Source organism: Pelmatolapia mariae, linkage group LG22, assembly GCF_036321145.2.
Source record: "Pelmatolapia mariae isolate MD_Pm_ZW linkage group LG22, Pm_UMD_F_2, whole genome shotgun sequence".
In the NCBI taxonomy this organism is placed as follows: Eukaryota; Metazoa; Chordata; class Actinopteri; order Cichliformes; family Cichlidae; genus Pelmatolapia; species Pelmatolapia mariae.
In genome coordinates this window covers 28776517-28797873 of record NC_086245.2, presented here as the reverse complement: position 1 = coordinate 28797873, position 21357 = coordinate 28776517, and the positions used below count along the sequence as shown (strand labels likewise).

The 21357-nt window shown below is 39.3% G+C and overlaps 1 protein-coding gene across 1 annotated transcript in view; it reads right to left on the bottom strand.

Annotated features, from left to right (window-relative positions):
* Positions 1 to 11632, bottom strand: part of LOC135933171 (CMP-N-acetylneuraminate-beta-galactosamide-alpha-2,3-sialyltransferase 1-like) — a 57771-nt gene extending 46139 nt beyond the window's left edge. Inside the window, exons 1-2 of the mRNA XM_065471156.1 lie at positions 11517 to 11632; positions 8046 to 8190 (exon numbers count right to left, since the gene is read on the bottom strand). Coding sequence (XP_065327228.1) covers positions 8046 to 8190; positions 11517 to 11632 — 261 coding nt within the window. The remainder of the gene's footprint in view (positions 1 to 8045; positions 8191 to 11516) is intronic.
* Between the last annotated feature and the right edge of the window lie 9725 nt (positions 11633 to 21357).

Here is a 21357-nt window from a genome sequence, read left to right as displayed (position 1 = left end):
ACTGTATTCCAAAGTGCGTAAACTTTTAAAAAACTAGAAATGTCAAACTACATCAAAATTCCTTAGATATTTGGAACTGTTGCAACAGTGAGAAAAAGTCAGATGGAAAACTCAAAAGCTTATCTTGAATCAGCAGGGTTTCTTTTTTTGTTTTTTTACAGAGCCGTAAGTCTATTTTGTACCCTTGCAGCCCTCGGTCCTCCTCTGTCTTTAGCTCCAGTGAACCACTTGGAGAGAGCCTTCTCTGCTTCTTGCAAGTTGACTTTTGATGTTAAATAATTCTTCAGTGCCTCTGCAAATGAAGAAGAAAAATGGGCAAGCCAAAGTAAAGTTAATCTTAGCTTACTTAATTTGGTGATGATTTGCAAAGAACAATGTTTATTTCACTTTATTGCCTCAAAATATATATACAAATTGCATGATAACCAATCTCAGTTACACTTTCAAACACTTTATTAAAAAAGTTTAGTTTTCTAAAGTTCAAATGTCTCAAGTGAAACTAACTTACCATACACAACATTAAAAAGACGTAAATCTCTGAACTTTTTTTTCCCATGTCGGCCAAGCATGTTGTACTCCACAGCCAGCTCAGGTCATATGAGGAATTTCATCATCCTTCTTGTGGCATCGTCTACACTTGTTCCCCCTGTATCTGCTACCATGGCAACCTGAGGGGAACATACAAAAAGGACAGATTAGATAATGGCATCTGGTTAGGATGCCTCCCTGGTGAGGTGTTTTGGGCATGTCCCACCAGGAAGAGACCCAGAACACCCAGGACATGCTGGAGGGACAATGTTTTTCGGCTGGCCTGGGACTGCCTTGGGCCAAGTGCCTGGAGAGAGCGAAGTCTGGGCCTCTCTACTTAGTACCGGATTGGGTTGAGGGGCAGCAGCCTAAGCTTAAGATAATGGACCGGAATGGAGGATAAATGGACGCTTTACATATTACTTAATGTTCACTGTGTGGTGATAAAAAAAATATGGTAGTAAACACAAGCTAAACTAAAAAAATTAATTGCGGTTCCTTAACCCTTTATCCCCAATAATGTTACGCAGGATAACCGGAATTATATATTGTTTTAGCTGTAAAAGTGTCATAAAATCAGCTGTGACTGTGTGTGCTTTTGTCCCTTTTTTCAGTATTACTACTACTTTACACATCTGGTAGGTTTTTTTCCTCTACTGTATACTATATGAATGTAATCAAGGATTAATAACAGAAAAAAAAATTGAAATTTTGCCATTTTTACTGAAGGCAATCAAAAATGTACATGAATAAAATATTTAAATTAGTCAATTCAAATTAATAACTCTAAAACACTGAACAAATTCAAGTATTTGACCCTGTGGTTTATTTTTGGACATCTCTTTTCTTCTAAAAGTCCAGGCGTGTTGGGCCCCTGGTAGAGCTCAGGTTTGACGAGACAGGTTTGGAAAAACCTGTCGCTGGCGACTTTTTGGGGGCTGAGGGTTAAAATAAATATAAATTGGCCAAAATTTGTATAAACTATCATAGCAGAACAAAAGTAAAAAAAACTTTATCTGTTATCAGAATCAAATATTTGATTAGAATAAAAAATTTAACTTTCTGGAAGATTTCTCGTTACATCTGTCACAAAAGTAACAACATCTCAGAAAAGAAACATGATAGCAACAGAAAAATATGATAGCAGTGTGATGGTCCCTGGCCAGATTTATACACATATTATAAGCCCTGTGACACAAAAACCACTGAACTCTGACACGCACAGACTGTTTTCCTTCTTGGTAATGAAGAAAAAGGCTGGTCTGGTATGTAAAAGGGAATTTATTCTTCCAGGACCTGAAGCTCTGTAATGCAGCCCTCCAACAGCCAAACCTATCTGTTGTCTGATTGTCTTGATGCATGCTCAATCATCCAGGTAAGTAAATCTGCAAAAGTTGATTCTGTTCATCTGGACGTAGCACTTTCAGCATTTTCTCCCACTGAAAACGCTACGTCCAGATGAACAGAATCAACTTCTGGAGATGTTCTCTGATTGGATTGTTTAATTGGTGATTGACATGAAATTGACCAATCAGCTGAAAGGAAGAAAAATAGGGTCAAAATTTGGATGTGTAAGTATAAATCCACACACAGCCAGGAAAGCCGAGCGCAGAGTTGTTTGTAGCACCAATTCAGCCAGAGTGGAGCCAGATGGATTTTCCATCCATCCACACTGTAAAGTCTATAGACCAGCAAGTGATAAATTAACAGTGTTGTTGGTATTTTCTAAAACAGTTGTATGCAATAGGAATTGCTGTTTATAGTCCTCCTGTATATCTGCATGTTGCCTCCCAATTAAAACCTGTGATAATGGAGATTCAAATTCATGTCATACTTACACCAACAGTTATCAAGTATCCGGAATGACCTTTACTGATGTGCTTAAAGGAAAATTGTTATTTCCATGTATTTTCCTGTTCTGCCTTCAATTTTGAGGACTTCCCCCCACATTTCTAGTTGTGACAGTGCACTACAACAAAAAAATCTGCTGTGATTTACATTTGTTGAATGAGCAATTTTGTAAAATAGTCTATTTTTGTATGCACAGTTTACAAATCTGTCCTGTACAGCATGGACTAATTGCATGCTAAAAAGTTGTTGCTTAAAAATTTTTATTATAACCAACAATATAAAATTATGCACAAAAGGAATTACTAATGTAAAAAAAGAAACATGGTTGTATTTATATATGTTTATATATAAATATATACGGTGGCTCCTTGAGACAAAACACGTACAAACCCTAAAACACATTTCTAGCGTTAACTGAACTTCCAAAACAGAGCTACCTAGATCACTTAAATTACACAATTGAAAGCATATGTGTATTGTTTGTGTATTTATACACAAGCACTCAAATATATTCAAATAATTCCAAAAACTGTTCATTTACCTGTTACTACCACACACCAAATCCGGTCGTTGGTACTTCCTGGCTTGTGTAGCCACTAGGTAACAAAAGCTCAACACTGTGCCTAGCATCCTGGAGCACTTCTGTTGTGTTTTGTAAGTGCTTCGGAGTTTGTACGTGCTATGGAGTTTTTACGTGTTTTGGAATTTTTTTACATGTTTTGGGGTTTGTACATGCTTTGTCTCTAGCGGGCACCGTAAATATACTTTTATTTATTCTCTCCACATAAAATGTAATAAATAAATCATATAATACAAAAAACAACTATTTACATTTCAACTTTTAACTATTTAAATTTTCAGCTTTTTCCTTTTAAACAAATTTAAAGTGAAACAACTGCAGACCACAACACAAATATAAATTAAAATATGAAAACAAAAAGAAGATGCACATTCTCTGTCATATGGGCCTGCATGAATAAACTTTCTGAATCCTTTATCATCCGCAATTGAAAATAGTTGTGGATGATTACTATACCTTTCTAACGTGACATTGTTGTCCCTGGCTCTCTTTCTCTCTCTCTCCCTCCCGCTCTGTTCCTGTGCTACTGCTAGTGTAACTACCGCCCCTCCCCCCTCTTCCCAGCGCAAAGCACAAGGGTCGGGTGCGGAGTGAAGCGGAAAAAAGTGCGAGAGAGAGGGTGGGAGAAAGAAAAACAAAAACACGCTCGCGTTGTTCACTTCAAAGAGTCGGCTCTAAGAGCCGTTTCGTTTCGACCAACACATCACCAACAACTATGATGAAAAACGCTCATCTGCTTCCATCACGATCAGCTGATTAACATTGAGCTGCTGCAGTCAACACCATCAAACTAACTTAGTGTTTAATGTTATGTTATTTAATGTTTTTATTTTTAAATCTTTACCAGAGCTTAAAGACTGTAGATGTTCACACCTGGTGTTAGAAAACCGAGCTCACAGCAGTATTTTTTTTTTTATAACAGGAAATTTAAATTTTTATTGGTTACCGTGTTTATTACCACTTTTATCAGTAATGTACTTCCTATAAAATATAGATTTGATAAGTTACCGGTTTATTGAAATCAGCTAGTGAACACATCGATCACTTTATTGAACTACACGCCTTGCACTCTTGTGAGCTCTGGTTACTAGCAGCAGGTGTGAATATTTGTAGTCCAAAACGCAGATAAAGATTAGAATAACAAGGCAATGTAAAATCAGTTTAATGCAGTTTGCAGTAGCAGCTCAGATGGAAATCAGCCAATTGTGAGGAGAGCAGAGGACCAAAACTGTCAGAGTTGTGGGACAAGTGAAGAGAACACTGTTGGCATTATTGTTAGCATAAAAGATGGAAATTTAAATAAATGTTAAATTAAATTTTGAAATTGATCATTGCCTCCTGTGCATATATATATATATATATATATATATATATATATATATATATATATATATATAGTGAATACCAGTAAAAAAAAATGAAGTAATGCACCCCTTTCAAGGATGCACCAAAGACCATCACTTTTCAAAAATAATAATAATAAGTAATACAAATAATATGAAAGTTACTTACATGTTAAAGATGGTGCTTGTGATCTTGAAGAATCTAAACGTGATAAGGAAATGAAAGAAAGTGCATGAGAAAAAAAAATACAAACATTTTCGTTTTTTCCCAGGATAATTCAATATAAAAGATTCTCTTACTAATACACAAAATGAACAGTGTAATTAAAAGTTTGAAAGGCACTGCATGTGGTTATATGGTAAACTGACTAATTCAAGCAGCAAACACTAGCAGTGCAAAAATGTATCTAACTAGCTGACAGACTTTAAAGTCACAGGAAGATATATCAAAATGGTGACTTATGCCAGAACAAATGTCTTGACAGACATAATTCCTAAATTCCTTTAAGTAAAAAATTGATGACATAGTAATAAGTGGTCCCTAGTGGTTTTCAAATTATTACATGGCTTGTTAATTTTTTATTAAATTATTAAGAAGCCAGATGACTTCAAAACATTTACAAACATTTACAAATTACTATAAAGCACTATCCAATTTTATACTTAAAAATATCCAAAAACTAATTTAGTGGATTTTTTACCTGCTCAAGAATACATTAAACATGCACTATTTAATTGAAAAGAACAAAATTTTTGTACTTTTAGAAAGAATTATTAAATATTTGGGGATACTAGCCATAAAGAGGGTCTCGTACATTTACGGGCATCTAATTTCCTGGATTTAATGGTTTAAAAGTTTAATAGGTCTTTGAACTTGATAATAAAATTGAGTCCATTATTAACAAAAAGAATTAAAAAAGAGCAAAAAAAAAATGCTTAATATATAATAATTGTTTTAAACTTAAGCTTTGTAAGTGTAGCAGATTTCATTATGTCTGTAATTTTTTATTTAGCCCCACAGTAGTAAAAGCCATAAATGGGAGTTAGATTTATTACTAGTATTTTTACACAGCATTCAGCTATAGTAACATGTTCTGCATTTTCCTACTTCACCATCTGATCTGAACAGCTGCACTCTCTTAATTAATTAATAACCTAACATTTCTCAGTAACCAATAACTAGGTGGAACAGCACAGTATCTAAGAGATCAGACAGTGTTTGAGCTAAAGAAGCTGTGTGTTGCTTTTGGGGGCTTTTTGCACACTGATCCACCACCGTTTTCCTATAGTACAATGCATATCTGGTAACATTACCGTAAACGTGACCAGTAGGTTCACGTTCAGATCAGAAAACTGTTTCAGCTGCAGGCATCTACTCCTGTAATTTAAACAATCACCTCATACACCTCATGTTTTACACCCCTATAAGGTGAGCTTGCTACACTGCACATGAATATTACATGACATGGTATGACTAGCTCATGTTCAAACATTTAAGATACTGTTCAGCCATTTTGTTTACTGGGTAGTGCATAATGGCCAAGTTAGCTGAGCGGGAATCCACTAAAGCCAAAAAAATAATATATATATTTTTTAATTAATTACAAAGACCTTATAGGAAAGCCTAAGAAACAGTTGCAGAAGCACAGAAAAAAAAACTGCCGTGTATGTTATAATATGTAAATTCAAAAACTGTATAGAGAGAATGGCAATGAAAACAGAATAAGATAAGATTAATTTTTTCGAGTAGAATATAGGCAGTAAGAGTTTTGTAATTAACTTTAAATTATGTTTGCCAAAGACAATGCAGTAAATTAACCCAGTTCTACCTGCTAGCTAAAGATGTTATGCTTCTCCCCCTATTACCGTTTAGGACGACTATAGAAAGTTACTAAAATAACCATTGATGAAAACGTAGAAAACTTTAAGTATTTACCTTTGTCATAGTTTTCGATTCTTTGGTATCCTTTCGTCCTCCACATTTTCAAACACCAGGCAGAGAAAACGCGCAACTGACGAAAGACCGCGAAGACTAGACGCTAGGCGGTGCAATCTGCTCCTCCCTCTTTTTAAACGAGCCAATAGGAGCTGCTCACATTAAAAACAACTTTATTTAAAAAGTCATTTTACACCTGATACAAAAATTTTCATTCAAGTCAAACAATGCACAAGTTTAAAAGAACAATTTTATTTATTTAAGCATAGGGATGGTTAATATGTTTAAAAAATTAATACATAATATTTATCAAATAATTGTCACCCAAATCAACATCATAATAAAAATATAATTAATAAAATATATAATAATGATAAGAAGAATAATAACAGTTTACCTAAAAGCTCTTCTAACATTAGACTGCTTTTGAAAAGTTTCAATAGTGTCAATACACCATAAGGACAAAGGAGTTTCACAGTTGAAGTGTGACTGCTTTAAAGACCCCATTCCCTCTCCTTTCCACTAGTTCAAAGAAAATATAAATTATTTCTGGTTATATAATTTGAGATCACAAGTTTGAAGAGTAACATTTTAACAGATCGGTAATATACTTCAGGAGCTTTACTGGATCTGATTAACCAAAACTTCCAACTTCCATGTAGCTAACTGTCTTTTCTCTAATACAGTAGAGTGTCTCTGATCTACTAAAAATCCTCAATTGCATGTTTGCTCAAGTAAATAGTCTTAATTGTTTGAACAACCAGTAGTCCTTAATTTGCAAATGCCAAATCTGGATTTTGTCTGTGTAATTCACTTTTATCTTAGGTTTTTTAGTTGTATTTTTTGCTTTTCTTTTTTTCTACTCTTGTGTCCATTTTAATCACTTATTATTGCTGCTGTGACAAGTGAATTTACCTAAGAAGAATCATGAAGTCCTTATTTTATCTTATCTGAGCCTCACCATGCAGAGCGCTGAAAGTTCAAATTAAGTACTTAAAATGAAATCTAAAATTAAAAAGTAACCAGTTTCAAACCAGTTATTTGGAATAGTGTGCAGAGTGTTTTGAGTAACATTGAATGTTCAAAAACATCAAAGTTCCTATAGTCTCACTTGACAGCTGGGTTGTAGTGTCTGATAACACATAACATCTTGAGGTCTCAACGTGGACTTTAAGTACATTCGTTAGCCAAGGCTAAATACTGAGAGGGTCAAAAATGAAGGGTAAAGAACATCTGACTGTACGTAAGGATAGCAAAAGTGATAGACTGAGGTTGTGCCAAATATGTTAAAATTAGGGTGATTCGTTAGAGAATGGTACCCCATGGGTGCCGTCTGCAGGTTATAAAAGAAAGTTATGTTCATACTTTCTTTTGAGATTCTTTTTACAATTTGACTTTCAGAACTCCCTGGGTTGTGTGCAATCTGTGATGGGCTTGTTTGGAATAAATCCTCCTTTATTCAAATAACACTTTCTCAGGCTCTTCACAGAAGAAGAATCCTCACATAAGCATGTGCTACCATTTTGAACCAATGTACACATTTACCATCACTGACCCAACTAGGACCTACATTGGATGCCCACCCATATGGATTTAATGTTAGAAACCCATGTGGGTCCCATATATACTAAACAATCTTGAGCCCATGTAAAATATATGCCCATATTAACTTAACATAACCCATTTGGGGCCCACATAGACATGTTTTCAGGGTCTGACTTGCATTTGCCCATGTGCGACCCATATAGTTTGACCAGGTGGGCCCTACCTGTGTCATCAGTGCTAAAAAATATATTGACTATCTCACCTTTGCCCCACCTGGGGCCCACATAGACATGTTTTCAGGGTCTGACTTGCATTTGCCCATGTGTGACCCATATAGTTTGACCAGGTGGGCCCCACCTGTGTCATCAGTGCTAAAAAATATATTGACTACCTCACCTTTGCCCCACCTGGGGCCCACATAGACATGTTTTCAGGGTCTGACTTGCATTTGCCCATGTGTGACCCATATAGTTTGACCAGGTGGGCCCCACCTGTGTTTTCAGTGCTAAAAAATATATTGATTACCTCATTTTGCCCCACCTGGGGCCCACATAGACATGTTTTCAGGGTCTGACTTGCATTTGCCCATGTGTGACCCATATAGTTTGACCAGGTGGGCCCCACCTGTGTTTTCAGTGCTAAAAAATATATTGATTACCTCACTTTGCCCCACCTGGGGCCCACATAGACATGTTTTCAGGGTCTGACTTGCATTTGCCCATGTGTGACCCGTATAGTTTGACCAGGTGGGCCCCACCTGTGTCATCAATACTAAAACATATATTGATTACCTCACTTTGCCCCACCTGGGGCACACAACAAAAGCCTATCCTTAAATGACTGTGTTTGCCCATGTCTATCCCAGGTGGAAAACCCAAGTGGGTCCTACATGTGTTTCCCATTTTGGACCAAGTTAAGTGTTTCCCATGTTTGACCCAGCTAGGACCTACTAAAAGTGCCCACTTGGGATTGCCCATATGGGTTTAATGTGAAGAACCCAAGTAGGCCCCATACAAAAAGCCCAGTTTGAGCCCATGCCCACATGGAACCCATCCAGCCCGAGCAAAAACCAGGTGGGGCCCATATATACATGTTGGCTGGGGAAAGCCTTCATAACATTGGAGGTTTGGGCCAAATTTTAAGAGTTTTTGAGCTCTCCAAGCCCCTCAAAAGTCACTTCATCTTTCATGGTTAATGTTAATATTGTCCACCTCATAATATATGAGGTGGACCTGATGAACCTGTAAAATTAAATATATCAAAGTATAAGACATGACAATTCTTGTTCCCACTAGATGGCGCTCTGTGTATTCCTGACAATGGACATATCAATCTGTTCAGGGTGGGTCTGTCATAATGCCTGTAATGTCTGGTACTGATCAGACTGGGTTTCTTTAAGTTATACTAATTTGTTTCTTCATGGCGGGACATCAATGTTCGCCATGCTGCTGGGGTCACACCCCTTCCCAAAAACTCACACTTTTGAAAGTATTGCCAAGACCAACTCCTTAAGGCTTTCCTGTAGAAATTTGAGGCTGCACAGGTCACCCACCACAATACTGTACCCCAAAGTGTAAAACATGACATTTCCATTTCCCACTAGGTGGCGCTGTCACCGATGTCAAATATGGCAGTTGAAATATGTTCAGAAGTGGAGCCTTATCATATGTGTGCACTTCGGTCCAGATCGTACAATGTATGACGGAAAAAGAGCAAAAAAGATTTTCATGGCGAATCATTGAAATTCGCCGTGGCGCCACAGCCACACCATATCCCAAAAACTCAAAAGCTCCACAAAAGCCCAGGAGTGTAGTTGACACTGACGAAATATGAAGCTTATACGATCAAATCCCAAGGAGGAGTTCGCAAAAGTACAAGGCGTGGAAATGGCAAAATTGGAGCCAAAATGTCACCTTCAATCCAAAATGGTGGACTTCCTGTTTGGTTTAGGACATGAGGAGTTCGTTAAAGTATGAGGCCTTGAAAAAAGGGGAAAATGTCGCCAAATTTACACCTTAAGTTGAAAATGGCTGACTTCCTGTTGAGTTTGGGATATTGCTCCAAGAGGGTGTTTTGTTCGTGTTGATATCTTACATAAGCCAGCCAGATTTCAGACTCATAGATGAAACACAGGGCAGGGGTTGATGTTTTGAAATTTTGTAGGGGGCGCTGTGGAGCCATTTTGCAATTTACCATGAAAATGATTACCTAAAAAGAAAACCACACCTTAGTCCGAAAATTCAAAAGCTCCGCAATTTAATATGGCCCAGGTGTGTTGTTGACACTGACCAAATATGAAGCTTATACGATCAAATCTCAAGGAGGAGTTCGCAAAAGTACAAGGCCTGGAAATGGCATAATCAAAGCCAAAATATCACCTTCAATTAAAAATGGTTTTTATCTTCTCATTTCTGAATTATAACCGTGTTCTTATTTCTGGTCATTTTAATATACATATGTGCAGTAAGGGGGACTCTTTAGCCAATGATTTCCTTGTCTTAATCAACTCTTTTAACCTTACACAATGGGTGAGTGCACCAACACATGTTAAAGGCCACGTGCTGGATCTGGCCTTCTCATATGGCCTGGATATTAGCATTAAGGATATTGACAATGTTGGCATCTCTGATCATTTTCTGGTTATGTTTAATACCGACTTGTGTAACACATATGAACACTGTTGACCCCTGTCGCCCTGTACGTGTAATCACCTCTGAGACTGTGGCTAATTTCACTGCTGCCTTTCTAAATTCTGTCTGCCTTGATCCTTGACCCCAAGTGTTGCACTTCCTCTTCAGCTAATGAAGCTATGGATGCTATCTTATCCACATTCTCCACCACATTGGACCTAGTGGCCCCCGTAAAGATGAAGCGTCTCAGATCCTCCCCTCAACTCTGGTTAAATGACTCTATACGAGATTTACGTCGTATTTGTCGTAAATCTGAGAGGAAGTGGAAAAAAGATAAGCTTCAAGTATCCCTTGACATTTTATGCAGCAGCCGTACTATATTTCAGGATGCTGTTAAGTCTTCTAAAGTGGCTTTTTTGTCTGACATTATTGCGACTAATAACCATAACCTCCGGGTCCTGTTTAAACCTCACTGTCACAACTTCCAGTGGTGAACCCCCCCCCCCCCTCCCCTTTTGAAGGATCTCTGTTCAACTTTTGCCAGTTTGAACCAATTTCACTTTCTACTTTTAAAAGCATAATTGACCAATTGAAAAGTTCAAACCCGCCTCATGATTTCCTCCCATCCCGTATCTTAAAGGATGGGTTCGATGTTATTGGGCCTCATCTCTTATCATTGATAAATTTCTCTTTACTTGCAGGCCGTGTCCCATCTGCATTTAAACATGCAGTGGTCCAACCTGTCTTAAAAAAAAAGTAGCCTCTATCATAGTGACCTTGCCAACTATAGGCCAATCTCTAAACTTCCATTTTTATCCAAAATATTAGAGAAAACTGTCCTCTTACAACTACAGGCCTACTTAAACACAAATAAAATTAACGATAAATTTCAGTCTGGCTTTAAACCTCTCCACAGCACTGAAACGGCTCTGCTGAGGGTTTTCAATGATCGTCTTTTAATTACTGACTCAGGTTGCCCCGCCGTTCTAATTTTATTACATCTGTCTGCTGCTTTTGACATGGTAGACCATAACATTCTTTTAGACAGACTGGAACATGTGATAGGCATTAAGGACACTGCCCTCAATTGGTTTAAATCCTACCTCTCCAGTAGGACCTTTTCTGTCATGATGGGTTGCGACTCGTCTGCCACTGCTCCACTTTTTTGTGGAGTACTGCAGGGTTCTGTGTTGGGCCCATTACTATTTGCCTTGTACATGTTATCTTCGACAAGTATAGAATGTCCTATCACTTTTATGCTGATGACATTCAAATCTATTTCAAATTGTCTGATGACCTGCCAGGCTCTTTGAATCACCTATCTGACTGCTTGAAAGAGGTCACAGAGTGGCTGTCAGCCAACTCTCTCATTTTAAATGAGAAGAAAACTGAGATCATGGTATTTGATAGTCATACTCCATGTGATCAGCTAGCTGCTAGATTTGGTCCTTTTGCTAGCTTTCTTACCGGCAGTGTAAGTAATCTAGGTTTTCTCCTGGATAGTTCATTTAAGTTGGACAAACAGGTTTCCTCTGTGGTTAGATCTGGCTTTTTTCAGTTGCGCCAAATTTCTATGGTCAAGCAGTTAATACTGTGCAAAGACCTTGAAAAAATTGTCCATGCCTTCGCGACCTCCAGGCTTGATTATTGTAACTCTCTCTAATCTGGACTCCAACTCATTCACCTCCAATGATTACAACATGTATCCATTTATCCCTCCATCTGTTACAGGGTGTCATGTAGGGATGGAGTACCTGGTGAGAACCCTTGCAGGAATAGGGAGAACTGTTCCTGTGTAGGAACAGAACACAAGAAACATAACTTATTTGTATAACATTTATCTGTCACGGTTCTGGGTTATTTTGACCCAGCATTTTGAGTTCTTATGTTTTGGTTTGATTTTGCATTATGGGTTGTATTCTGATTCTCTTGTTGTGCTTTGTTGATTATTACTATAATTCTATGTTTCAGTTTATTGCGGTAAAAGGTTTTGTTCTTGTACCCTCGTGTTTAGTGTAGGTTTAGTTCAGTGTCAAGTCTGCGTCTTTGTGAATTGTTTCTTGTTTCTTGTTTTACTTTGAAGGTCCATCTCTTAAGTCAGTGTATTCAGTTTTGCTTCCCACCTGTCTCCTCAGGTTCATCAGGTCCAGCTGTGTCCCCCACCTGTGTCTAATTTCCCAGGGTTCCTCAGTGTGTATTTAGGTTGTGTGAACTTGTGTGCTGATTGCTGATCCGTCTGTGAATCTACCGTGTGTTCTCCCTGCTGTCATCCTTCGTGTACCTCAGCTCTCCTTCCTCCATGTTCAGGTTTGCTGTTTAGTTGTTTAGTTTCTCCCAGTTTAGACTACTTTCAGTTCCGTTTTGCCATCCTCGCCTTGTGTTTTGTTTTGCAATAAACCTCCCTTGCATCTCAGCAAGTGCCTGCATTTTGGGTCCTCATTTATTACTCCACACGGCTCACTCCGCTAGCCGTGACATTATCTCCTTTATATATGAAGACAACTGAGGCTTCTATTAATTATATACCTCAAGTTGGGGAATTGGGTTTATCATTAAAAAAGACAACTGGGGCAAAAATCAGTAGATCCTTGCTTGATATATTGCCTGTATTAGATAGATGTAATTAAATAACAGGAAGGTAAGGAGAGAGGAGTAAGGTAAGTGTCGCTTTCTGTAGAAACACAGTGATGTGAATATAGTGTTGAAAAGCCAAGACTCATTCACAATAACTCTAACTATTGTTTAATTCTTAATCCTTTTCCTTATTTATCTATTACACCAGGTGGGACTAAAAAGTATATTTACAGGATCTATTGTGCGTCACAATACTGTAATATAACCAGATCATCCACTTCTGTCACTTAGGACAGGTTTTGTCTGACAGCAAACAAGCTGTGCTCAAAAGTGCTGCACAGCAAAATCACCAAAATAATTGATATGAGTAGCCGAGAAGAAAGAAGGGGGAAAAAAGGAAGATATTATTTCTTTTTAAATGCAACACTGTCTATTTTCTATTTGATATGTAGTTAAAATAAAACTCAATCTTATTTCTAGCTAGAACATAAGTGAACTGGTGGGCATGTATGCTACCATGACAGTAAGCAGTCTATTTCTGAGCCATCATCAGGTGTTCACAGTCTGTGGAGATTTTCACATTAGTCAGATTCGAAAATAATTTAATTCAGCTACAAATTACAGGCTGTCTGGACATCCCTTGAAGTCAATCTGAGACATAAAGATACAGTAAAAATCAATTTATTTTACTACAGGTAGGGATAATTTTTGTAGAGAACCAGTTCCCAGTGGCTCAGTTCTTTGGAATTGTAAGTCTGCTTCCATATTTTTTGTGCTTGTCGGGTCCTCTTGCACTTGTACTACAACAAGCTGATTTCAATTCATGAGGAGGAAAATAGTGGCACATTCTACAGCGTGGATATGTACAATATTTTGTTTTGTCACCTTTTAACAAAGGGGGAATCCCTCCAACATGTACAAACATTTGAACACACAGCACCCAATTAATTTTCATGTTAGTAATGTCTTTGATATGCTGCTTAGTGATGGTGATGACTCTCCAAGTGGAGCTAATGAGAACCCAATGAGAATCAATAAGGAATCAAATTGCTAAGTGATATTGATAATGTTAAATTCTTATCAATTCCCCTCCCTCACTACAGGTACAAGTTACTTGAAGGTGCCTGTTAACATCACACAGCAGACCAGTCCACATTTCCATGCTTTTCAGCATCTCTTTACTGCTATAACAGACACAGTTGCAGCTTAATGCTCATATCCCGACATACACACCACCAACAACAACATTCAGGATCTAGTTCACTCTTATAGGCAGAGGAGGTGTGATGAGTTGATGCGGATGTGTCGCACAGTCACATGCCGCGAACAGGAGAGGGAATCAGCCCAAAACGTCAGCACCCTCCTCCCCTGGGCCAACGACAGGGATGTGTCAGTTCTGGGGGCCGGCCGCTTGTCCGGCAGCGACTTTGTGGCAAGTGATGGCGGCGTCGCAGGCGTGGTCATCAGCTGGGCTCGCAGGCGGCTGAGCATGTGTCTGGCATGGGCACCGGAATGCTCCGGACCTCCTCCCCTGCCACGTCGTTGGGGAACGCCGGTGGGGGTGGCAGACAGGACCGGATCAGAGTGGCCTAATTCTCAATTTCCTGCAATCAATCCAGTCCTGGAGTTCTAGATGCTGGCTGCGTGACACCAGCGCCTGCTCCCGCTGGGTGGCCCCCATATAAGTTTTTTATTGCCATCGTGTTTTGAATGTTTATGGATGAATCACCAAATGTGCTGGTGGAAGATTCAAGATTCTTTATTTGTCACTTGCATAGTTATACGAGTATAACACGCAGTGAAATGTATCTTTAAACGCTCCTCGACTGTGCAAAAGGGAGAGAACATTATACAAATTATGTGAATATATACAGGGGGTCATTATGTGCAGTAAAAAAAATTTAAGTAGCATTGTATAGAGCAAATTGGTGAATTATGTACATCAAATTAATTAAATAAAATAGACAATCTGGAAATTTTGAATGAAGATCTAAAAATGTACATTATGGAGGCTGTGAGAGGGTGGGGAGGTGGGGGGCATGTTCTGGTTTGGGACGAGGATGGCTTGGGGATAGAAGCTCCTCTTGAGTCTCTCTGTCCTTGCCCAAATGGTGCTGAACCTTCTGCCTGATTGCAGAAGTTGGAACAGATTGTTGCCGGGATAGGTCTTCAATATCTGAGCTGCTCTAGTCCAGCGTCTCCTGGTGTAGATGTCCTGAAGGGAGGGGAGAGCAGTCCTGCAGCAGTGTTCTGCTGTACGGATCACTCTCTGAAGAGCTTTTTGATCCTTGACACAGCTGTTCCCAAACCAGGATTTGATGTTCTGTGTGAGGATGCTCTCCACAGCACCTGCATAGAAAGTCTTGAGGATCACTGGCGAGGCTCCGAACTTCCTCAGTTGTCGGAGGTGGTACAGGCGTTGCCTAGCCTTTTGGACTGGAACTGAATGTAGACAGACCATGTCAGATCTGAGGAGATGTGGGCACCAAGATACTTGAAGGTCTGAACCCTCTCCACTGGAGCTCCATTGATTATAATGGGCTTGTAGTTTCTGTGCTTACTCCTTCTGAAGTCCACCACTGCTGGCTGTACCTTTCATGTTTAGCAGCTATTTCTTCAAGGCAACAGCAGGAAGGAAAAATTCAATTTCAGCATGAAAAAGAGAGTAAGAGTTTAATAATTGCTTAGAGAATAATTGCTTATTGCTCAGAAAAGAAATGACTGATGATGGAATGCTCAGTGAGAAGCCCTTGGCAGTCTAAGGCTATTGCAGCATAACTAAGGCATGGTTCAGGGTCACCTGACTTGGTCTAAGGAGCTTTGAAAGAAAAGCGTCTGGACTTCTTTACGTTGCTTGAAGATGTTTCACCTCTCACCCGAGAAGCTTCTTCAGTTCTAGGGTCAAATGGAGAGCACAAAATCAGCTTCTAAGTGAAAGGATAAGACAAGTCCATTTCACTATAGATGTCCACCAGAGCAAGATTAGCCAGACTCTGCAGAACCTGAAAACCCTTCTCCCCTCTCCTATCCTAGTAGAGGTTAACAAGTTTGTGGACAAGGCTCTGCGGGCACTCTAAACACTCTAAAGGAAAAGAAAGACAACGCAGGAAATTCCACACCTTGCATTCAAAAACACTCACTCCTCAGTCTGAATCTACACAACTCAGAGAAGAACACACACCCGAGGACAGTCAGGAAAAATAGGTGAAGAACTTTTCAGACCGGAATCTCACTGAACCTGAAAAGAAAGTACTAGCCAAAGGACTCAATTTTGCCATTTCTCCGCAACAGTCACCCATAGTGGACCTCATCACAGCCACAGTAACCGCCATACGGATTAATAAATTACACAGACTGAAGCAGAGCAAATCAGGATGAAAGTCTCAGCCACCCTCTCCAGTGCCAAAGTCCCTCCGTCTAACCTCACAACACAAGAAAAGAAGGCCGTCGCTTCCCTGAGCAAAGACCACAACATCACTATATTACCAGCGCATAAGGGAAGGTGCACCGTTGTCCTAAACACTACGGATTACCACACAAAGATCACTGCTCTCCTCAGTGACAACAATACTTACGAAGCCTTAAAGCGAGATCCCACAAGCAGCTACAAAAAGAAAGTAATAGCTTGCCTTCAAGACCTTGAAAAGCACAAAATCATTGACCGCCTTACATATCACCATCATATCACCCCACATTACATCAAGAACTCCACTGACTTCACCGACAAGGTCCAGAAACTTACCCTGGATTCAGATGAAACCATGGTGTCCTTTTATGTAGTCTCTCTCTTCACTTGCATTCCCACTGTGACAAAGTGGGTGAGAACACCATTTGTCCATATTCTTAGTTAACATTCTTGTTTTGATTTAACCATATTTCATATGTAGTCTGCAATAGGCAAACATCTACTATCCCGGGTTTGTTTATGTTTTGCACTTTTACAGATTATGTAACATAACATCTTGGTTTAAATCAATTCCTACAAGTTTGTTAAGTTAACATGTTATTTATTTCAACTGTTAATTTGTATTGTTTAAACTTACCTTACCTACCTGTCTTCCAGAAACAAAAGGAGGAAGGGTAATTTTACTTCCTGCTTTATAGCTTCTGGGTTCATCTGAGGTCACAGGAAGAGACCAAGTGCAGAAGGGGAAGAATTCTTGTAATTTAATAAAGTTGATTTTAGAGGGTTTATAGAGAAATAGATTTATTGTTGTAATATGTTTTGATTACACCACAGAGTTTATGTTGCTAGTGAAGAGTAGCAGTAGAAGCTTGTCTATGATAATGTTCATCTTACCTACTGAATGGAATAGTCCAGAGGAGAAATTGTTTGGTTAAGTGGACTATTTAAGCAGAAGAACTCAGGTGTTTGAGGAGAAAGGTTCAGGTCAGTGTAGCTGTGTGCATTTTGACCTTAATTTCTGTTGATTTAAGTTCAGTTATGTTTATTTGAATTGAGTTAATTATGGAGTTGAGTTTCTTATTTGTTTTTGTAAATATTGTTTGGGTCACAAAATGGTGATTAAATCACTACATATTTCAAATACAACGAGGGTTTCTACAGACAAAAACATGGCTGTGCCATGTACTCCCCTGTGTCACCTATTGTAGCCAACCTTTACATGAAAGAAATGGAAAGAAAGGCTCTTGGCTCTTTTAAAGGGAGAGTACCCAGCCACTGGTACAGATATGTAGACGACACCTGGGTCAAAATCAAGACACAAGAAGTGGAATCCTTCAATGCGCACATTAACGCCGTGGATAAGAACATCAAGTTCGCCAGGGAAGACACAAAGGACAACTGTTTGCCTTTCCTGGACTGCACTGTGCACATTGAAGAGAATGGCAACCTCAACATCAAAGTTTACCGGAAGCCCACACACACGGACCAGTACCTCCTCTTTGACTCCCATCACCCTCTGGAGCACAAAATTGGAGTAATGAGGACCCTCCACAACTGGGCAGAACATGTTCCGTCTAAGCCTGAAGGGAAAAAGAAGGAACACACACACGTAAAGGAAGCACTTAAAACATGTGGTTATCCTAATTGGGCGTTCATAAAGTCAGCAAAGAGGCATAGAAAAGAAGATCCGACACCACCTAGGGAGGATAAGAAAGACAGATGCAACAACATTGTCATCCCCTATGTAGCCGGTGTATCAGAGAAACTCAGGAGAGTTTTCTCCAAGCACAACATCCCGGTGCATTTCAGACCCAGCAACACACTCAGACAGAAACTGGTTCACCCGAAAGACAAAACTCCTAAACACAAACTTAACAACGTGGTGTATGCTGTACAGTGCAGCGAGGAATGCCCAGACCTCTACATTGGAGAGACCAAACAGCCACTTCACAAGCGCATAGCACAACATAGAAGAGCCACCTCCACGGGACAAGACTCAGCGGTCCATCTGCACCTAAAGGACAAAGGTCGCTCTTTCGAGGATGCCAATGTTCACATTTTGGACAGAGAAGACAGATGGTTTGAAAGAGGAGTGAAAGAGGCCATCTATGTCCACTGTGAGCGACCATCTTTGAACAGAGGCGGTGGTTTACGACACCAACTGTCTGCCATCTATAATCCAGTTTTGAGTTCCCTCCCCAGACGCCTTAATGCCCACTCACATCCTGGGCCATCTGACCTCAGGAATTCACATGACAAGGTGGGGCCAGGTTTCACAATGAGCTCACCTGAAACCCTGGCTGATTAGGTCCCACACCCGCTTTCACACCTTGGCTCATGTGATTAGAGGATCACCAGGGGGTCCTTTGTCCCTCTTTGGGGGGATACTCCCACTGGGTTTAAATCTGGGACTCTCCACCATTTCACCCTAGAACTGAAGAAGCTTCTCGGATGAGAGTTGAAACATTTTCAAGCAACCTAAAGAAGTCCAGACGCTTTTCTTTCCAAGCTCCTTAGACTACGATGACATGGATGACTGAGAACCTTCACAGACACGTCACCTGACTTGGCTCTCCCTGTATCACACTCTGTTCCTGTTGCGATGGACAGTGTTTTCTGTAGCTTAACCTGCATAGCTTGATTAATTACAAACATTTACGTAGAGCTTTGTTTCCTACTGTGTTTCCTACACATTCTTTTTCAGTGCAAAGTTTCTCTTGAATCTGTAAATTATATCCACAGTAGTCACTTATTGTGTCACTAGCAGAAGTAGTAGTATTATTGTCATATGGACACATACATAAACACAGGGATTTTTACGTTGTATATGAACTTATTTTTTGCCCGAGTCTCTTCACGCAAAAGGCAGTCATATAAAACATTCAATTAAAATAAATAACATTTAAAAAATCTAATAAGATAAAATCAAACAACTAAAGTAATTTTTAAAAAGTATCCAAAAAGTTTACAAAGAAAGTACAAGTAATAAATGCACAAACAATAAAATTAGTTAGACTCCTGAGTTTAAAAAAAAAACGTAAAAAGAGCTGAGAGTTATTTATATTTGTGGATGCTTGCAAAACAGGTCTGTACAGTTTAGTGTGACAATATGTAATAATAATTTTTTTTAAAAAATAGTGCAGTAACAGTCAATAATTGTCTGGGAGAGGGGCAGTGGTGCTTTATTTACTCAGCATTCTAACGGCCTGTGGGGAGAAGCTATTTGAGTTTCATGTTCCTCTAGTACTCCCATGCTGTCTTACCCTCTTATTTGTCTCTTTTCTTTGTTGTTCTCTTTTTTCCCTGTGTGCGAACACCTAACTGCAGGGCTTGTCCTGGTTTCCCACACTTGATGAACTCACCTGTTTGTGAACATATGATTCTCATGCTGCTATGTAAGATGGAGGAAGTCCATTAGTCCTCACCTGAGTGTTGAACTAAGTGTTAGTGAAGCCGGATTCTCATGTTTGTATGTTTGCTCTGTGAAGGAAGCCCTGGCCCGAGACCACAAGACCAGACTGACCAACCTGTGCACTGACTGGATTAACTACAAGAAAGCCTATGACTCAGTGCCCCACACATGGATCCTGGAATGTCTGGAACTATACAAGATAAACAGGACCCTAAGAGCCTTCATCAGGAACTCAATGGGGATAGGTCAACTACAAGCCAATAACACAAGTCACCATCAAGTGTGGGATCTAGGAGATGCTCTGTCCACACTGCTGTTCTGCATAGGTCTGAACCGCCTCAGTGAGCTTCTTCATTCCAACCGCCTATACAGTGGTCCCTTGCTATCTAGTCTTTAAGTCTGACGTCATTAGCCGTGCCTGGGCCCAAACTCCACTGCAGGTTCCTAAGTCACACGATCGCTGCAGCATCACTGAGAGTTAAAAACTGTCTAAATCCTTTCATCTGTAATAAAATGATCAGCGTTGCTGCTCTACCAGGTGTAGCAATTAATTTTAACATCCAGGCATCCATGAAAACCGAATTTATAAAATTTAACTGAGTTAAAAGTTAGCAGGGAGTTAGCCCGCTAGTCTCCATCTAAATATAAATACCATGTTCTGACTGAAGGATTTCTGAAACAAATTAAGACCTACAGGTCTGCTATCACTTCCGACATAAATGAAGACAGTAAAGTAAACAGCAGTGACATTTTTAGGGTTACTGAAGGTTGGCTAGCTGGTATATAATGATGTGCTATGTAATCCCCGCTACGTTAGCTACTGATGACTATGGAATATCTGAGGGTGCTGTGGATAACAGAGGTCCTACTCGGGAGTTCTTCTGTCCCTGAAGTCAGGGACAAACTTGGCATCTTTGAAGGCTCACCTAATGCTAAAGTTCTTACGTGCAATTCTAAAGGTACTTATTATTTATTGGTTGTTTTATAAGGTGTTTTTTTTTTACATCAATACATTGTACATAAATTGGTTTGCGATTATATGTAAGATTTTTGGTTCTCGTATAGTTAAGTAAACACGTTTTTTGGTACTAAAAAAAGTTTCTGCACCACCACAGAAAGATAGACTATCTGCTTTAAGGGGTTTGACAACAGTACTGTATATTTAGAAATTATGGCCATTTTTATACATGCTCCCTCATTTTCAGAGTCTCAAAAATAATTAGACAAATGATTGATTTGTTGTAAGTCAACGATCAAGAGATGCCTTCATGAATGGAAACTCAGATGTTTTAAAACAAAAAAAGGTGCAACAGTAAACAACTGGAAGGACTTTTCATGTAAAAGAGCTTGCACATTTCTCAAAAAAAAAGCTATGGATAGATGGAACCAAGATTAATCAAAATGATGGAAGGAGAAAAGGATGGCAAATTTGAAAAAGAAATGCTCAAGTCAGACACGCATGTATGGCTGTCAGTGGAACCAAGCCACCAGTGTTGTCAGTGATATCACTGCTGATTTGTGAAGTGTAAAGGGCAATCTGTTCAGATTCAGG